This window comes from Panthera leo, chromosome B4 (assembly GCF_018350215.1).
Source record: "Panthera leo isolate Ple1 chromosome B4, P.leo_Ple1_pat1.1, whole genome shotgun sequence".
Classification (NCBI taxonomy): Eukaryota; Metazoa; Chordata; class Mammalia; order Carnivora; family Felidae; genus Panthera; species Panthera leo.
The window spans coordinates 133,349,489-133,369,745 of NC_056685.1; the positions used below are offsets into that span (position 1 = coordinate 133,349,489).

General features: G+C 38.6%; 1 protein-coding gene across 2 annotated transcripts in view; it reads right to left on the bottom strand.

The window, feature by feature from the left end:
- Positions 1–1,048: 1,048 nt before the first annotated feature.
- The window catches only part of SLC25A17 (solute carrier family 25 member 17), a 46,140-nt gene continuing 26,931 nt past the window's right edge, over positions 1,049–20,257 (bottom strand). For both annotated transcript variants that reach the window (XM_042947911.1, XM_042947912.1), the window contains exons 3-9: positions 18,535–18,601; positions 16,974–17,125; positions 8,068–8,184; positions 6,270–6,415; positions 6,089–6,184; positions 3,877–3,959; positions 1,049–1,691 (exon numbers count right to left, since the gene is read on the bottom strand). In XM_042947911.1, the coding sequence (XP_042803845.1) occupies positions 1,544–1,691; positions 3,877–3,959; positions 6,089–6,184; positions 6,270–6,415; positions 8,068–8,184; positions 16,974–17,125; positions 18,535–18,601 (809 nt within the window). In that variant the 3' untranslated portion in view covers positions 1,049–1,543. The remainder of the gene's footprint in view (positions 1,692–3,876; positions 3,960–6,088; positions 6,185–6,269; positions 6,416–8,067; positions 8,185–16,973; positions 17,126–18,534; positions 18,602–20,257) is intronic.

Genomic DNA, 20,257 nt, shown 5'->3' on the forward strand with positions numbered 1-20,257 from the left:
TTGAAATTACCACAGGAACCAGAGAGGCAATAAGAGAAAGAAATTTCCACTTTTAAAACTGAACTAAAATACTAGAGCCCACAGATATGTCATTATTCCTCTTGGACTCTGGCTGAATCAGACCCATGCATGAAAAACGTGGTGTTTGGTTATAGGGACAAAAACTAAGTCAAAGGAGCCCAAAGAGCTGTTCACCTAATGACCAGAGTTTCCTCCTTGGGTGGCTTGAGAGGTCTAAATCCACTCCTAGCTGCATAATTCAAGTCTTACCGCCTTAACACGGGCTAGGAGGTGAAAGGAAAGGATGTGATGTGTGGGACACTCAGTTTTGTCAGGGGTGGTTTCAATGCATTAGTCCAACTTTCCTTTAAGAAAAATCTTTGTCTTGGTTTCTATCCTTGAAACCAGTCATAGCTTCTGTTAAGTCAGGGGCTCTAAGGTCTCTCAAACTTTAATGTATGAACCACCCAGGGATCTTGTTAAACCGTAGACTATGATTCAGAAGGTCTGGGTCCATGTGCCCAACAAGCTCCCGAGTGATGTCAGTGACGCTGCTCGATGCAGGAACTCCAAGTGGGAGGGCTTTAAGGGATGTTCCCAAATAGAAATCACCTCAATCAGACATTTATTCTCAAAATATACAGCCTTCACCAGGATTTTGTAAAGGAAGAGAATACTCCAGAGCCTAAACAAGGCGTCTGCTCTCTCTCTCTCTTTTCTATGATTTTTACCATCTGGTTGTAAACCCAATGTGATACTTGAATAAGGGGCAACTTTTTAAAATGTCTTTTGTGCTGACAGTTTATTGGGGCTTGACTTGATGGGGCTTGTATGGAAAAACAAAACTTCAAGCCTTTTGTAATGAAAAGCCTGATTCAAAATAAATATTTTTTAATTATGTCAAGTACTAATGAATAAGTGATGTTTACAAATACTTCATAAGAGAATCATTTGGGATGAATTGTTTTCATTTCTCCCACAAAATAAACAGCTCATGTACTAAAGACGACACCTTTCCTTAAGGAGGAGGAATAAAGCTCAACAAAAATAAAGTCATGCCTGTGGCACAATCATAGTATGTTTAGTGAGGAAAATACCAAGATTAAGACATACAAAAGCCTAAGAGGAGAATTACATGGTATTGAATACATTCCTAGAACCTGGGGGTTCAGGGAAAAAGAACAGCTGGTAAATTTAAGAAAGATTTTAACTGGAAAAGATAACACACGAGAGCAACAGTCCATTCCCCTTAAGAAAAACAACAAACACCCACAATCTTTCATTTTTACGTTTTCAATAATGTTTTCTTTTCATATGACCATCAGACCAACCTCCCCAAGAAAATTCAGCCAACCATCATAAAAATGAAGTGGTCGACAGGTCCAGCTGGCTCTATTCCATGTTTATCCTTAGATGCTTTTCCAGCCTATGAGGGTAAAATTCATGGAGCAGGCAGCCAAGAGTAAAAAGAGAATCACTTCCCTTCGCACGGAAGGAAGCCCGCATCTTGAGTAGCCTTCTGCACTTTGCGGGGCGAGGTGTCTCAGCGCTTGCGTACGTTCTTCAGCCCCATAACTGTGAAGGTAGCGGCCGTCAGTTTCTCGTAAACAAGGAACATGAGAGCAGCGGTGAGGACTGTCTGCAGCAGTTTGGCTTCAAGGCCTTTGTAGAGTCCCATTATTCCAAACCGCCTGAGAAGAAAGAGGTGTGAAAAAAATAGTTAAGGTTTTCTTCACAAAAGTCAACTCTTGCATCAAAGGGGCACGCCACCGCTTAGCCCCCGGGGGATCCATTCCAAGACCCTCAGTGGACGCCTGAAACCGTGGGTAGTACTGAACCCTCTATTTTTTTCCTATACATACACACCTATCATAAAGTTTAACTTGTGAATTAGGCACAGTAAGAGATTAACAACAAAAACTAATAATAAAATAGAACAACAACATACTGAAATAACAGTTAGGGGAATGTGGTCTCTCTCTCTCTCATAACATCTATGTTCTGAGGGGAAGTGAGGCGGATGACACAGGCATTGGGACTGGGCGCTAGGTCCTATCGACTTTCTGATGATAAGTCAGAAGGAAGATCGTCTGTTTCCATACCATGGCTGACTGTGGACACCTGAAACCATGGGAAGGGAAACTGTAGATAAGGGTGGGGAGGGGGGGTGTGGATATTGTATTTGCATTTCCCAAATTTTATATAAGTGGAATCATACACTATGAATTTTTTGTCTGATTTCTTTCACTCAGCACAATTATTTTGAGATCCATATTGTTGCATGTATACAACATTAGAGAGTCCTTCTTTTTTATGAGCAGTATTTCACTATGTAGATATATAATAACTTGTGTATCTATTCACTCGATGATGGGACATCTGCGTTCTTTTCAGTTTTTGATTCTTACAAATGAAACTATTAATATCTGTATATAAGTTTTTGTGCAGACATATTTCACTTCTTTTGGGTATATAAATTGACTGGAATGGCTAGGTCCTATGGTAGTTCTATGTTTAACTTTTGAAGAAAATGGCAAACTGCTTTCCAAAGTGGTCATCGTACCATTTCATTTTCCCACCAGCAGCACAAGGAAAGTTCTCGATGCTCCACATTCTTGCCAACACTTGGTATGGTGATTATTTATAGTTTTTACTTTATACCAATTCTTTATCTTTGATTTTTTTCATCCCGAGCATATTCTGGATTTTTTTAGACAATTTTTCCCCCCCAAGAGACAGAGTGTGAGCATGGGAGGAACAGACAGAGAGGGAGACACAGAATCCGAAGCAGGCTCCAGGCTCTGAGCTGTCAGCACAGAGCCTGATTGTGGGGCTTGAACCCATGAACTGCAAGATCATGACCTGAGTCCAAGCCAGATGCTTAACTGACTGACCACCCACGTGTCCCAAGCTTATTCTGTTTTTACAATAAATTTATTTTCGAAATATCTTACATCTAGGAACAGAAAGTTATGGCAGCTTTTGCTTCAAAGGAGGCCCCTGACTTATCTGACATCCCTAAGGGTCAGCTTCTTTTTTTTTTTTTTTTTTTTTTTTTTTTTTTAATTTTTTTTTTCAACGTTTTTTATTTATTTTTGGGACAGAGACAGACAGAGCATGAACGGGGGAGGGGCAGAGAGAGAGGGAGACACAGAATCGGAAACAGGCTCCAGGCTCCGAGCCATCAGCCCAGAGCCTGACGCGGGGCTCAAACTCACGGACCGCGAGATCGTGACCTGGCTGAAGTCGGACGCTTAACCGACTGCGCCACCCAGGCGCCCCAAGGGTCAGCTTCTTTAAATGAAATGAATTCAGGGAAATGATGAAGGCACCTGCCTCACAGGGCTACTGTTAGGATTAAGTGAGATTACCCACGTGACGCACGGAGCTCAGGGTCTGCTGCAAAGCAAACACTCAAAATGTTAGCTACTCTTATCATCATCATCACTGTCGTCATCATTACGATAATTACTCTTACTCTTCCTACTACCCCCTCCCTCTCTCACTATGACTACTGCTCTATAATATCTGTTTATTTGTATCTACAAGAGAAGTCACAGGATATACCACGGATGACAGCACTACTAGGGCAGAACAGTCTCTACATTAGATTATAGGAGGCTTCCCTCTCTACAGGAGTCCTGTATATTTCTAAGTAACAAAGAATAAAGACCTGAACTTTTTCTGTAACTTCCCCAAACGCTATCATACTGCACTAAGCTCCTAAAATGAGAAATGTCTGAGCACAACATGCAAGAAGAGGTTTCTAGGCTACCACTGCCAAGGCAGTAGTGCAAGTTAAGCAGAATTAGCTACTCCCTGGCAGAGATGGCTGTTGAAAGACAGGACAGAATGTGAAGCATTTACAAAGCTCACTTTACTCGTTGGTGAAGAAGATAGAGAACATTCCGAAGACTTCCCAATGTTCTGTTTTCTGGGTTTAGTCTGTGGCGTCCAAACTGGGGAAGAAGAAAAAAAGATCAATTTCTATTGCAGAGGAAATTATGTTTGAGTAAGGTCTTATAGTATACAGTAATAAAAATATCCAATTACTATGTAGATTTCATGAATCTTCTCTTTTTCAATAAAATAAGTGAAAATAAGAAATATTTTTCAATGAATCAAGCATGAGAATTTTCACTTTACAGAGAATTATGGGAAAATTCTACCTCAAAAGAAAACAAACATGCCCACAAGGAAGATTTAGATACTGATGGTATGGTTTGCCCTCCAGTCCTTTAAAAGTTCTGATAACCACAAATCAGAACCTCTTCAGTCTAAGCTCTTCACATTACATGTTTACACTGTAAAAGTATCAAAATACATTTATTTAGATGCTGCTGAATTCCTTGTATTAAGTATCAATTTAAAAATAGCACATCAGTAGAAATACTTTTAACAGAAGGTAATAAATTTTTGAACTGAAATACTTTCACTATCACCCCCATTTTATCTACCATAAATACTTTGAATTTTTTTCTCTAAAACTGATTGTGAATCTGTCCATGTCTTCTCTCTCCTCTCCTCTGCTACCACCTCAGTGTAGGCCACCATCACCTCTTACCTGTACTATGGAAATGGCCTCCTGATTGCCCTCCCACCCTCATCTCTTAGCCCTATGACCAATTCACCACAGAAGAACCAGAGGAATCTTCTCGAATTGTAAATCAGATCACACCACTCCCTAGCTAAACGGCCTTCAAAAGCTTCCCACTCAGGTGAGAATAAAATCTAGAATCCTCACTTATAGGCTTCCCTGCTACTTTCCTAATCTCATCCGGAGCCCACTCTCCAGCCACAGTGGCCTGTTTTCATTTCCCAATATTCACCAAGCTCTTAGCACAACATGTTCCCTCTACCTAGAATGTTCTTTGATGCCTGGATCCTTAGGTTCTTTTAAGTCTTGATTTTTATACATGCCTCCTCAGAGGAGCCCAGTCATCTTCAATCATCCCATCTAAGAACATCTGCACCATGCCCCCCTCCACTAAATCTCAGAATGCAGCTCACTTCCTAGATAGTTCTTTTCTCAATTTATAACAACCTATTTATTCTGCCTATATATTGGTTCATTCTTTCCTCTATTACCTCCAGGAGGGCAGGGATTAGGATTTTTATTCACCATGTGTAGCCAGCTCCTCACACAGAGTGGGCATTAAATAATTGAATGAAAAAAACAGAAATTTGAAAGCTCTTCAGAAAAACTAAATCATTAATTCCTCCTGAATGAACTAAAGGAATCAACATCTGATTTTGTAAAGATTAACCTAACCAAATCACCTTTCATGAGAAGGAAACAAACTTATACTTTCCCAAGGTTGTTAAAGAAATTCGTCCCACATTTGGGTTTTCTGAGACACTATGTTAACTGGAAATTACAAATATAATCTTTGTTCCAAACCAAACAGAAAACCAAGTGACAGCCAGCCTAGCGGGCAATATATCAAACAAATGAAAAAATGCATAAGGAATGCTCCAGCCTACCAACTGACTACTTTATTGCTTTGTTAACACTGTTTTAAACAGAGAAATCATATATTTTATTTTATTTTATTTTTTAATTTATTATTTTTTTTAACGTTTATTTATTTTTGAGACAGAGAGAGACAGAGCATGAACGGGGGAGGATCAGAGAGAGGGAGACACAGAATCTGAAACAGGCTCCAGGCTCCAAGCTGTCAGCACAGAGCCCGATGCGGGGCTCGAACTCACGGACCACGAGATCATGACCTGAGCCGAAGTCGGCCGCCCAACCGACTGAGCCACCCAGGCACCCCTATATTTTATTTATTTAAAAAAAATTTTTAATGCTTATTTATTCTTGAGAGACAGAGAGACAGACAGACAGACAGACAGACAGACAGAGCATGAGTGGGGAAGGGGCAGAGAGAGAGGGAGACACAGAATCCGAAGCAGGCTCCAGGCTCTGAGCTGTCAGCACAGAGCCCAACGCAGGGCTCGAACCACAAACCGCGAGATTGTGACCTGGGCGAAAGTCGGATGCTTAACTGAGGCACCCAGGCGCCCTGAGACACCACATATTTTAGAACGTTGTTTGATTAGATGCAGGGAGAACCCCAGCACTCACCCTCAGAATTGACTGTACCGTCTGCATGGGATAAGTGACTGTGGTAGCAATCGCTTTGGATATTGCACCAATGATGAACACATCCAAAGAAGAAAGCTGGAAAGCGAAAAAAGAACAAACCACATCAATGCAAATAAGACAATGTCTGAGATTATTTGTTGCTTTCACAATCAGGGATTACCTTCATTCGTTTCTTTAGAAGTTGCCGTTTTAAACCTTCATAGAACATGAACTGGATGGCAGGATTGAAGACCAACAGCAAGGAAGGAAATGTGCCATTCCATAAAGCCAAGATTCCTTCGTCTCGAATGATCTGGTGAAAAGCATCTAGGCAAGAAATCAAGGACTTTTGAGGACAATCCCCTAACTGGACAACACAATGTGAATTTTGTTCAAATGTACCCAGAACACAAATCATACTGGTTCTATTAAAATTTCCTTCTTGCAATGATATTCTGGGGGCAGCCTCATCAGTTAACTACTTTTTGATAATCATTGGACACTGACGGTCACCAGATTATTGAGACACCAACTTAAATCATAGGTAACTCTTCCTGACAATCTGGCATTACAAAGTCAAGTTTTCTGGGAACGTAAGCTGGTGCAGCCACTCTGGAAAACAGTATGGAGGTTCCTCAAAAAACTAAAAATAGAACTACCCTACGACCCAGCAATTGCACTATTAGTCCTTTATCTACAGGATATAGGTGTGCTGTTTCGAAGGGACACATGCACCATGTTTATGGCAGCACAATCAACAATAGCCAAAGTATGGAAAGAGCCCACATGTCCATCGATGGATGAATGGATAAAGAAGATGTGGTGTATATATATATATATACACAATGGAGTATTACCGGGCAATCAAAAAGAATGACATCTTGCCATTTGCAACTATGTGGATGGAACTAGAGGGTATTATGCTGAACGAAATTAGTCAGTCAGAGAAAGACAAACATCATATGATTTCACTCATATGAGGACTTTAAGACACAGAACAGATGAACATAAGGGAAGGGAAGCAAAAATAATATAAAAACAGGGAGGGGGACAAAATAGAAGAGACTCATAACTATGGAGAACAAACCGAGGGTTACGGGAGGTGTTGTGGGAGGGGGGATGGGCTAAATGGGCAAGGGGCACTAAGGAATCTACTCCTGAAATCATTGTTGCACTATATGCTAACTAATTTGGATGTAAATTAAAAAATAGTAAAAAATAAAATTAAAATAAATGCATAAATTAAAAAAAAAAAAGAAAGAAAGAAAGAAAGTCAGGTTTTCCTAAGTAATAACCACCTCCACCACCACCACCACCACCGGGAACTCTATATTACAGAGAATTGTGAACTGATACCCTATGTGTTTCATAGCAAAGTCCAGGACAACAAGAGATAGCTCCCTGGGTCCATTATATAGGATCTGACTAATAAGGAAACTACTGTTCTCATTACAAAGATGGAAACATGGGAAAGGAGAACCAGGTTATGTAGTACTATTAAGCTCAAAGTCATCAGATGTTAATAAGATAGTTTTATCCAAAGACAACACTAAAAAACAACAACAACAACAACAAAAACCACAACAGTGTAGATTATTTTTTAAAATATTTACCCCTTTCCACCAACAGTCCATGTAACAACAGTATACTTCTCTAGCCCTGACTTTGGGTTTGGCCATGAGATGTGCTTTGGCCAAAAGGACGTTAGCAAACAAGATGTGAACAGGGGCTGGAAATATCCTTGTACAACTGGACGTGTCCTCCTGTGCTTCTGCCATCACCAAGAGAAGAATATGTGCAGGCTGGCCCCAGCCTCAACGAGTCAAATTCTTGTCAATCCACAGACACATGAGCTAAACAAATGCTCACTGTTAGATGTCAAGATTTGAGGCTCTCGGATAGGCAGCATTATGGAGGCAATAAATTCCAGATAGAGAAAAGAAACTCCTTAAATAGGAACTTACCCAAGAAACACTTACCAATAATACCTTTGTAGTTGGTTGGTACAATGTCTTCATTCCTAAATTTTGCCCCTTGCAGCTTCAGTCTGGTGTTTACCACCCAGAGTGGAGTTGTTAGCAACACATTCACCACACCTTCCAAAAGAAAGAGGAGACAAAGGGAAAGCAAAATGTAACCTTTCAAGCTTTGCTGTCTTACCTTACATCTATGTACCAATGTTTCATTTCTACTTCTGCCACTGACCTACTAGGAGACCTGAGGTAAGGCGTGTGTCTGTGACAGGGTACAACACAAGCCACTACTGTTAGAAGCAAGTCAGAAGCCTTGCAGATAGCAAACTGGCTGGCAGCAACACTTTCCACGTGAAAAGAGCAAGTTTCCTCACTTGTATAACAGGACGTGATCTATTTGTCAATTTGTAGAGCATCCAAAGCAGCAATTTTGATGTAGCCTTATGTACATTTTGAAAATAACAGAAGGCTTATTGACCACATGCTAAGTCCATGACAATATCTGATAAAACACACAACTTACAACTCTCACGTAAGTAGCTTACATGGTTTTAAGTGAGTATGGATTTGGTACAATGGGTGACAGGTGGGAGAAAGTGGTGACATTTGAAAGAGCTTCACCAGGGACTAGATAGAGGCTCCCAGAAGAGTTCCTCATCGCTTAGGGAATTAGGATAGGCAGGCAGCAAGCAGTAGTTATGAACCACCACAAAACACCTGAAACAGCTCCGCAAGCATCACGATCCTTACAAGCTTAAGGATGGGGGTCTTGGCCCCCCAAAGTTGCCTCAGAGTGGAACAATACAATGAGCCAGGTGCTTCTTTTTTGAAAACACATGATCCCAAGTTAACACCATCTTGAAATTTTAAAATATTCCTCATCAGTCCTGGAATGATTTAAAAAAAATACCAGATAGAGTTGTAACAAAGTGCCTGACACATAGTAGATACTTTATAAATATTTGTTAAATAAATGTTGAACAAATGAACCAATGAACAAATTCAGCAAACAACCACACATAAAGCTGTCTGGCTCTAGCCACGCTCTGAGGAACCAAGAGGCAAAATCCTAAGGAAGAGAAATCTTCTTTTACTAAAGTCATTTAAATACAACAGGAGAAAGAATGTTTTGATTTAAGGAATCTCAAAACACACTATTCAGAAAACACAGTCTAACTAAAGACAAGCTTGAGGAAACAGCCAAGAGATTCAAGTCCAATTTTTTCATTTGCTGTATACAGTTGCTAAAGAGAGACATTTTGTTACCTTTCTTAAGAGCATCAGGAGAACACATTTCTCAAAATGAAAGACATCAAAAAATTTTATGAGCTGTATTTATTATATTTTTGAAGAGTCACATAACTTGAGTCATCTTTAAGCTATGACTCACTGTATTCATGCATTGTCACGTAAGGCATTGATCATTATCTGAAAAAGCCTTACCTAGAGATTTTTGCTCATCTTGTTTTTAAAAAGTGCCAGTGCCCAGAAGACCACGACAGAAGAGTATCAGTACATGACTTTTTAATGGCTTTTTGCCCAGACTTTATAATGTCTTCCTAGTGAATGTACACATCTCTTGACTGAAAAATCAACAGCCAGAAAATTCAGACTAGAAGGTACTACTGAGCAGTCTACTTTTTTTTTTTTTTTTTTTTTTTTTTAACATGAAGACAGGAAAGCTCAGGAACAGAGATCACAGGCTTCTGTGGATACTGTAGACATAGCATACATACCTTCCTACACAAATGAAATGGGTTGTCTGTTAAACAAATTCTTTAGAAATCAAAATTCCCTTCATGTTCTATTCAAGAGGTAGGCACACACAAAACACTTCGGAGGCAATGCAGCCTCAGTTAAGATGTAACCATCATTGAAAATTCTGCTTTCATAGCTCTTTCCACCCATGGGTCCTGTCCCCATGCTTTAGTAAAATCACCTTTTGCACCAAAAAAAAAAAAAAAAAGAAAAAGAAAAAAATTCTGCTTTCATATCTCTGTTATTAACATGAGCTGAAAATGGAGAGGGTTCTAAGAACAATCTCAAGTACAAAAATGCACTCCATCATCTAAAGAAGAGTACATAAAATCCTTGTGAAAACATTAGTATTTCAAAGCTTTGTATCTGAAAAGTTCAAGTACTTTGTTCATCCTCTAAGCCAAAACAGATGGAGAGGTATTTTTTGGCCACTATAATTTTACGAGTTCTGAGAAAAGACACTCAAAATATTTGAGGATTCAAAACTTTACTAAAAACTTACAACCTATATAATCAAGCAAAGGACAGCATTCCATGGGAGAAAAACAAGCTACAAATGGTCATGATGAGGGATTCCAACTGTCACCAACGCACGAGGGATATGGCTGAAGGGGAAAGAAAGTTCTCTGCTTATTTACAAACCTGGGTAGAAAATTCTTCTTTCAGTTCCAAGCTGTGGCTGATGCTTCAGCTCGAAGATGGGAATACTAACACTTTATCTACTTAAATACAAGAAATTGTTTTTCTTTCAATTTGAATGATTCTATTTTTATTTGTAAAAAATCATTTATAAGAAAACAGAAGCACAAGTAAGAAGAGATGAACAGTAACTGAACACACATACTAAAATCGTATTCACTGATTCAGGGAATTGGAATACAGCTATTTACTTCTGGAATTTTGAAAACAAAATAGTTTTATCACCAGTGAGTCTTCTTTGTTAAAGGAGAGAAAACATCAGAAAGTATGCTAATTATGTGTGTGCCCCTGGGAAATAAGTGCAATTACTACTGATAAAGGAAAAGGGTAGGCGGATCAAGGCTATAAATCTAACCATAGGGCTCCCTATGAAGGAATGCAACTTGACACCCAAGGGGGAACAAACCCGCCTTACCAGATTAAAGACCGGAGGGCAGGAGAGGAATATGAACTGTCCTAACAGTAACACCACTGGCATTCAAAAACAGTTATTGGTGAAAATCCCGATTTCATAAAAGTGGCAATTATCTTCTTCATTTAAGTTTTCCTTAAGATTCTGTTCCCAAATCCTTCCCCAAGGTATCAAGCTATATGAGTCTTTTTCCTATGAAAATACAGTAAGTAATAAATTTCTACGTTTCGAGCAGAACTTGAATAACAATAATACTGTTTCCAGTACTCCTTGGAGACAAAGAAACTCATTTCTACAGTGATTTTAATACATGACAAGGCCCACAGCAGGAAAAGAAAAAGTGGTTCTAATTCTAAGAATGCATAGGTATTAAGATGTGAGAAAACATTTTACAAGGAAAATTTTAAAACTCAAAAAGCCATTTCCAAAGAATTCCCTATCTTCAGAAAAAGACAACCTAAAATCAGAGAATCTCAGAATTATAAAGGAGGACAAAATCCATTTGACCAAGTGTCTCTCAACTGTGATACAACTGACATTTTGATTCTGGGCTGGATAATCCTGTGTTTGGGGGCAGGAGTGGGGACGCTGTATATCAGATGAACAACAGTCAGTATCGGACAGACAACAATAGTTGTAGAGGAATGGAGTTATTAAATGGATTAGTACATTCAAGGAATCAGTTTTCCAAGAGAGGATGGGAGCCAGTAGAGATCAAGCTAGAGGTAAGCAGTATCAACACAGATCTTGTATGTTGGGCTCTCATCCTTTTACACTACAGGCGCCATGACTTTATCCTATTTGCAGGTGGCAGACATGGAAGGGTTTGAAGCTGGGGATAACATAATCAGATTTGGGTTTCAGGACAGCAGTTCTCCACCATCTCTCTGAGAAGATATGTAACAGATGATGCTCACAACTGACACAGACCCATTGCACCTTTCTTTCACATACTCAAGAAGACACTACAGAATGTAAGTGAATTAGACTGATACTATGTCTTTTCTCCAACCTGCTTATGTCAATTGTATCTGTTATGCAGGCAAAACTCTACAAATATGGGGTATGTACAAGAAAAGGCACAAAACTCCCATAGTGAACTGATATACCTTGGCCATATACTAAAAAAAATGAGGGGCGCCTGGGTGGCTCAGTCAGTTAAGCAACTGATTTCAGCTCAGGTCATGATCTTGCGTTCTTGAGTTCAAACCCCACATCAGGCTCTCTGCTGTCAGCATGGAGCCTACATCGGATCCTCTGTCTCCTTCTCTCTGCCCTCCCTCTCAAAAATAAATAAGGATTAAAATATACATATATACATCTTAAGTTAAAATAAAATATAAAGTATGCTATTTATGATACTCCCTAGGTCAAATGACTTTTAAAAACTAAGTGCTCTACTATACCAGTCTAGCAGTGTTAGGTATAGGGGAATCTACTGTAATGGCAGATGTGTAACAGTTAGAAAGGAGACAAGCAGAGCACAGTGAGAGAAAATAACAAGGGTGTTGTGTGCCTGGTGGAGAATGGGATGTGAGATATTAGCAAATAAACATCTCTGAAAAATTAAAAAAGATTTCATCATATATCTCATGAATTAGCAGTTTCATGGAAAGTTATATGAGCTAGTCCTTGACTGTGACTCGTAATCTTTTAAATGTAAATACATAAAACCATAGAATCTAAAATGTATTGAAATCAAGATATTACAGGGGCACCTGTGCAGCTCAGTAGGTTAAGGATCCAACTCTGGATATCAGCTCAGGTCATGATCTCACGGTTCATGGGATCTAGCCCTGTGTCAGGTTCTGTGCTGACAGCATAGGCCTGCTTGGGATTCTCTCTCTCCCTCTCTTTCTGCCCCTCCTCTGCTCATGCACACTCTCTCTCAAAATAAATAAACATTAAAAAAAAAATCAAGACATTACAAATACTTGGTCTCAAGTATTAAGGATAATACTAGATTGCCATCTGCTGCAATTGTGTAAAAAGGAAGATCCCTTCTGTATAAGACACCTCAGGATCTATTCTGACTTTTTTTTTTCCAAGTGAACAAATCTCAAACTTGAGTTCTTTGAGTTATGACAGTGTTAGAAAACTATTCTTCCAGAAAGGTTAGCTGGGCAAGACTATGCAAAGTAGGTTAGTGAGGAAGACCTCAGAGGCAAGAACAGAATAGAACAATGGTCCAGGTGAGAGATGATGGTGCTTGATTTTGGGAAATGGCTATGTATATGGAAAAGAGGGAACAGATTCTAGAGATACTTAGGAGACAGAATGATGATGGCTCTTTTTTTTTTTTTTTTTAAAGTAATCTCTATGTCCAACATGGGGCTTGAACTCACGACCCCAAGACCAAGAGTCACATGATCTACTGACTGAGTCAGCCAGGCATCCCTGACACTGATGGTTCCTTTACATATATATAATTTATTGTCAAATTAGCTAATATGCAGTGTATACAGTGTGCTCTTGGTTGAGACTGATGGTTCCTGATGACCAAACAAATGTGGAGGGTGAGACAGCACTTGCTATAATGACTCCTGGGTTTCTATCCTGAGTTACTTACTACAAGTATTCATTTTTTTAGAATTTTAAAAATTTTTATTTTTTTAAGGCATTATATTTACTAGATCACAAGCCACTTTGTGCAGTTGGGCACACTTTCTTTTTTTTCCTCTTCCAAAATTTCATTTAGATTCAAGTTAGTTAACATGTAGTATAGTATTGGTTTCAGGAGTAGAATTTAGTGATTCATGACTCACGTATAACACCAGGTGTTCATCATAACAAGTGCCGTCCTTAATGCCCATCACACATTGAGATCATCCCCCTACCCACTTCCCCTCCAGCAACCCTCAGTTTGTTCTCTATAGTTAAGAGTCTCTTATGGTTTGCCTCCCTCTCTATTTTTATCTTATTTTATTTTTCCTTCCCTTCCCCTATGTTCCTGTGTTTTGTTTCTTAAATTCCACATATGAGTAAAATCATACGGTATTTTCCTTTCTCTGACTGGATTATTTTGCTTACCATAATACACTCTAGTTCCATCCACATCACTGCAAATGGCAAAATTTCATTCTTTTTAATGGCTGAGTAATATTCCATTATATGGAATATATAATATTCCATATATATATTCCATATTATATATATATATATATATATCTTCTTCATCCATTCATCAGTTGATGGACATTTGAGTAATATTCCATTATATGGAATATATAATATTCCATATATATAATTCCATATAATATATATATATATATATATATATATACATATATATATATATCTTCTTCATCAGTTGATGGACATTTGAGTAATATTTCATTATATGGAATATATAATATTCCATATATCCATAATTCCATATAACATATATATATATATATATATATATATATATATATATATATATCTTCTTCATCCATTCATCAGTTGATGGACATTTGGGCTCTTTCCATAATTTGGCTATTATTGATAGTGCTGCTATAAACATTGGGGTGCATGTGCTCCTTCAAATCAGTATTTTTGGATAAATACTTAGTAGTGCAATTGCTGGGTCATAAGATAGTTCCATCTTTAACTTTCTGAGGAAACTTCACACTGTTTCCCAGAGTGGGTGCACCAGTTTGCATTCCCACCAACAGTGTAAGGGGGTTCCCCTTTCTCTGCATTCTCGCCAACATTTGTTGTTTCCTGAATTAATTTTAGTCATTCTGAGAGGTGTGAGGTGGTATCTCATTGTGGTTTTGATTTTTTTCCCCCTGATAATGAGTGACATTGAGCATTTTTTCATGTGTCTGTTAGCCATGTATATGTCTTCTTTGGAGGAACTTCTGTTCGTGTCTTCTGTTACCTACAAGTATTCATTTCCACAAAGAATGAAATCCTGTGTGCTATACTCTTTATGTAAAACTTGGTCTGGTGGGGGGGTCAAAAGGTACAGACTTTCAGTTATAAAATAAGTAAGTCATGGGATGTAATGTACACCATAATGACTACAGTTAATAATACTGTATTGTGTATTTGAAAGTTACTAAGAGAGTAGATCTTAAAATTTCTTACCACAGGGGCGCCTGGCTGGGCCAGTCAGTGGAGCATGTGACTCTTTTTAAAAAAAATTTTTTTTAACGTTTATTTATTTTAGAGAGAGACAGAGCACAAGCAGGGGAGGGGCAGAGAGAGAGGGAGACACAGAATCTGAAGCAGGCTCCAGGCTCTGAGTCGTCAGTACAGAGCCAGACGCGGGGCTTGAACACACGAACCGCAAGACCCATGACCTGAGCCAAAGTTGGACGCTCAACCAACTGAGCCACCCAGGTGCCCCAAAACATCTGTGGTTTCATACAGGTAAAGAGGAAAACCGAGGGGACATGAAAACTCCTAGCCTGGTAACTGTTTTTTTAATTTTTTTTTTTAATGTTTATTCATTTTTGAGAGAGAGAGAAAAAGAGAGAGCGTGCAAGGGGGAGGGGCAGAGAGCGAGGGAGACACAGAATCCAAAGCAGGCTCCAGGCTCTGAGCTGTCAACACAGAGCCCGGGGTGGGGCTCAAACCCATCAGCCGCGAGATCATGACCTGAGCTGAAGATGGATGCTTAACCGACTGAGATACCCAGGCACCCCTGGTAACTGTTTTTCAATTAAATAATTTATTTATTTATTTAAGTTTATTTATTTAGACGGGTAGCTGGTCTCTCAAAATAAATAAATAAACTTAAAAAAAAGAAAAAAGTAAGCCAACTCAGCTCAGAAATAAACCTTGGTGTAATTAGTCAACAATCTTCCACAAGGATGCCAAGACCATTCAAATGGGAAAGGACAGTCTCTTCAATGGTATTAGGAAAACTGGGTATCTGGATATCCACATACAAAAGAATGACGTTGGACCTGTATCTTCCACCACATACAAAAGTTAACTCTAAATGGATTAAAGACCATATATATATATGGTTTTTCTCTCCCTCTGCCCCTCTCTCCTGCTCACATGCTCTCTCTCTCTCTAAAATAAAAAAAATAAGAAAAAAATCTACAGCTCAACAACAAAAAAATCAAGCAACTTGATTAAAAAATGGGCAAAGGACTTGAATAGACACTTCTCCAAAGATCACATACAAATGGCCAACAAGCATATGAAAAGATAGAAATGCAAATCAAACCACAGTGAAATATCACCTCACTATCAGGATGGTTATCATCATCAGGATGGCTACCATCAAAACTAAAACACCCAGAAAATAACAAGAGCTGGTGAGGACGTGGAGAGCTTAAAACCGCTGTGCACTGCTGGTGGGATTATATGACACAGTGGGAAACAGTATGGTGGTTCCTCACAAAATTAAAAAAAAAAAAAACAAAAAAACTACCATATGACAGCAACCTCACTTCTGGGTATATATCCAAAGGAACTGAAAGCAGGGACTCAAAAAGATTTATTTACACAACCCATGTTCGTAACAGCAACTATTCACAGTGGCCAAGAGGCCAAAACAACTTAAATGCCCATCAATAGATGAATGGATAAACAAAATGTGGTATATACATACAACTGAATAGTATCTGGCCTTAAAAAAAAAAAAAAAAAAGAGCAAAACATGAATGAACCTTGAGGGCATTATGCTGAATGAAATAAGTCAGTCACAAAAGACAAATACTGTATGATTCCAGTTATATGAGGCATCTCAAGTAGTCAGATTCACAGAAATAGAAAGTAGAATGGTGATTATCAGGGGGAGGGAGGAAGGGAGAGTTTGCTGTCTAATGGTTATAGAGTTTGAAAATGTTCTGAAGATCTGTTTCACAATAATATAAATGAACTTACTGCTTAAGTATACACTTAAAAATAGTTAAAATGGCAAATTATATGTTATGTGTTTTTATCACACACACACACACACACACACACACGGCTAAGTCAGAAAACGAATTACATTCTTTGTAGCATTAATTTGTGCTAAAATAAACTTTACAGAATATATGAACCACAAGATAAATATTAAAATATAAAAAATTTTATACTCAGAAAACTTTGTTACCTGCAACAAATCCAACTACTAAATCTTTTCCAGTAGTAGAACGTTGACCTTTGACCCAGACTGCTTTGAGACTATTAAAAGTGTAGAAATAGACAAAATTGGAGCAGCACAGACTGGAGATAACTGGAAACCACCCTCGATACGGTGCCAGGCTAGAGGAAAAACACAATAAGCCAAGTAAAGATGCTGGACAAAAGCCAGTAGCAATGGGCAAAGTCCCAGGAAAAGCTGATCATTCACATATTCTCGAAGTTCACTTCTGTATTACAACATACTCCAAACTGCACATATATTTCATATTCTGAAAGATACCCAAACCAAGACATCTTCTCTACCATTAATGAGGCCAAAGAAACAACACACTTTCAGTGATTGATTTTACTGATTTCCTCCCATTGATTTCCTTTAGTAAGTTACTATGTAAGATTAGAGACAATTTCCTCATGGCTATTAGTAAATGTGGCATCACTCACATTTTACTACAAGGTAACAGCATTTAAAATGAAGAAAATATAGATAGCGAGTATAAAAAAAAGAAGTGGTTGGGCGCATTTATAAGGGCACAGGAACATGGCTGAAGGGCTCCTACTAGCCACACCTGGGACAATTTAAGCACCAAAATAATATCATATAGTAATCAATTATAAGCCACGGAAAAAGCAGGAATTTTTGAGTTTAATACTGATACTAAAGTTTCTCTTCATAGACTGTTTATAGTTGCAAGAGAGGAAAAATTATTCAGTGGCTAACCCAAATCTGAGAAACCATAATTAAGCAATGATGGGCCAGTGGACAATACGTGACTCCAGATGTGATATCCTAAGGACACGATATCACCTATGCATTATTCTGGCCAAGAATGCAGAGCTTCAATCTAATCATAAAGAAACGTGAGGCAAAGTTAAAATGAGAAGTATGTTATTAAAAAAAAAAGGGAGGGGAGTTATATTCTTTAAAATTGTTAATGTGATAGGGGTAAAAGCTTTGATGTATGGTGTGTACCTTACTCTTAAATAATTCTGAAAAAAGTTTGTGTGGTGTGTGTGTGTGTGTGTGTGTGTAACAGAGAAGAGGGAGGGTGAGAGGGGAGAGAATATGAGCACAGATGGTAAAATAAATGGGAAAAAGTGTAACAGGTCCATCTGCATAAAGCATATACTGATATTCTTTGTACTATTTTTAGTTTCATAATTTTTTGTGAATTTGAAATTATTTCCAAATAAAAAGTAAAAAAAAAAACCAACCAAAAGAAGTACATAATCTGCCTGAATATATCATAGAACAAACTAAATTATCACCTTCTTCAGCTCACTGTAAAAAACAAAACAAAACCATAAAGCATTGGTTTCATGGAAGACTCTATGATCAAGAGTCAAAATGGCCAACCACAGAACTTCAAGGAGGTGAAAACAATTATGTACTTATAAGTTGGGCAATTAAAATCCACAACTACTGTAAGGCTGCGAGAACGGGAGGAGAGAGTGCAGATTTGCCAGAAGCCTGGCAATCTCCCAACGGGCTGCCTGCTCTAACAAGGATGAGCAAGGTGGTTGGTACTCACAGGCCTTCTTCCTTAATGATCTCCAGGAGCACCATGTGTGTAGTTTTGGACTTTCTTTTCTCATCAACTATAAGATGAAAGAATATACGTTTAAACTAAATCTGAGAATTATGATCTTCAGCATCAGCAAGTTTCACTGAAATGCCATTTACCTCACCTGAGCGATCTCCCGCCCTATTTGAGCTCCTTAGCTTGCCTCAGAACTCAACAACCCTCCTTGTTCCCATGTGCTCAATTCCCAACTGTGGATCCCTTGGGTTTCATCTGGTATTCACGAACCATAAAGCATTTTAATTCAACACCTAATTTCCAAAGCAAAAGATGTGACAGGAGATCTTCTATTTCATAAGGCTTATCTTGTTTGGGGCTTTTTTTTTTTTCAAAGTTACATATTCTCATTTTTATCTTAACATCTTATAAAGTAGAGTGGAAATAAATTACCATCTCCCTGTTAGGGAAGAGGCTACAGACACAAAAGCTGTGAAGGACACATGTAGTTGGCAGCAGGGCCAGGATTAAAACTCAGGTTTTCAAAGTTTTAGGCTTGTGCTCGGTTTCCTAACCTAAAAACTAAAAGGTCTCAAAAGGATGAGAATTGGGGCACCTAGGAGGCTCAGCACCTAGGAGCCTCACCTAGGAGGGCTCAAACTCGGTTCATGAGTTTGAGCCCTACGTTGGGCTCTGTGCTGACAGCTCAGAGCCTGGAGCCTGCTTCAGATTCCGTGTCTCCCTCTCTCTCTCTGCCTCTCCCCTGTTAACACTTTGTCTCTCTCTCAAAAATAAACATTAAAAAAAACATTACAGGGAAAATGGGTGACAGGCATTGAGGAAGGCACTTTTTGGGATGAGCGCCGGGTGTCCTATGTAAGCGATGCATCACAGGAATATACTCCCGAAGTCAAGAGCACACTGTATACACTGTATGTTAGCTAACTTGACAATAAATTATATTTAAAAAAAAAAAAGAAATAAAAATAAAATAAAAGACAAATGCAACGATTGTAAAAAAAAAAAATTTACAAACAGGTTTAACCCTTTGATACAGCAATCTCATTTCTGGGAATTTATCACATTGAACTTACAGAAACAAAGCAGCATATGAACGAGTCTATTCTACAAAAGAGAAGAAACCACCCAAGAATCTAGAAAGGGGGAAGGGTAAACAGGTTATGGAGCATCCACACTATGGAACACTCTACAGCCAGAAGGATGAAGAAGCTCCCAAAGCATTGATTTGGAAGGCATTTACAATATGCTGTTAAGTGAAAAATACAAGGTGCAGAACAGTGTAGCAAAAATGCTTTTTGTGTAAGAAAGGGAGAAAACTAAGAATATATATATTATTTTTTTAAATATTTATTTATTTTTGGGAGCGTGCAAGTTGGGGAGGGGCAGAGAGAGGGGGACAGAAGATCTGAAACAGGCTCTGCGTTGATAGGCTGACAGCAGCGTGCCTGATGTGGGGCTCGAACTCAAGAACCTTGAGATCATGACCTGAGCTGACATCAGACACTCAATCAACTGAATCACCCAGGTGCCCCTATATATTTTTTTTTTATTTGTTATTCCATAACAAAACTCTGCAAGACTGTTTGAGAGATTAATAAAGACATTATCTGCAAGGGAGAGAAGAGAGGGAAAGAAGGGGCAGATTACAGTGAGATTTTCCACCATACTGTGTATCGTTTTAGAGATTTTTGGCTTTTGAGTCATGTGAAATTAT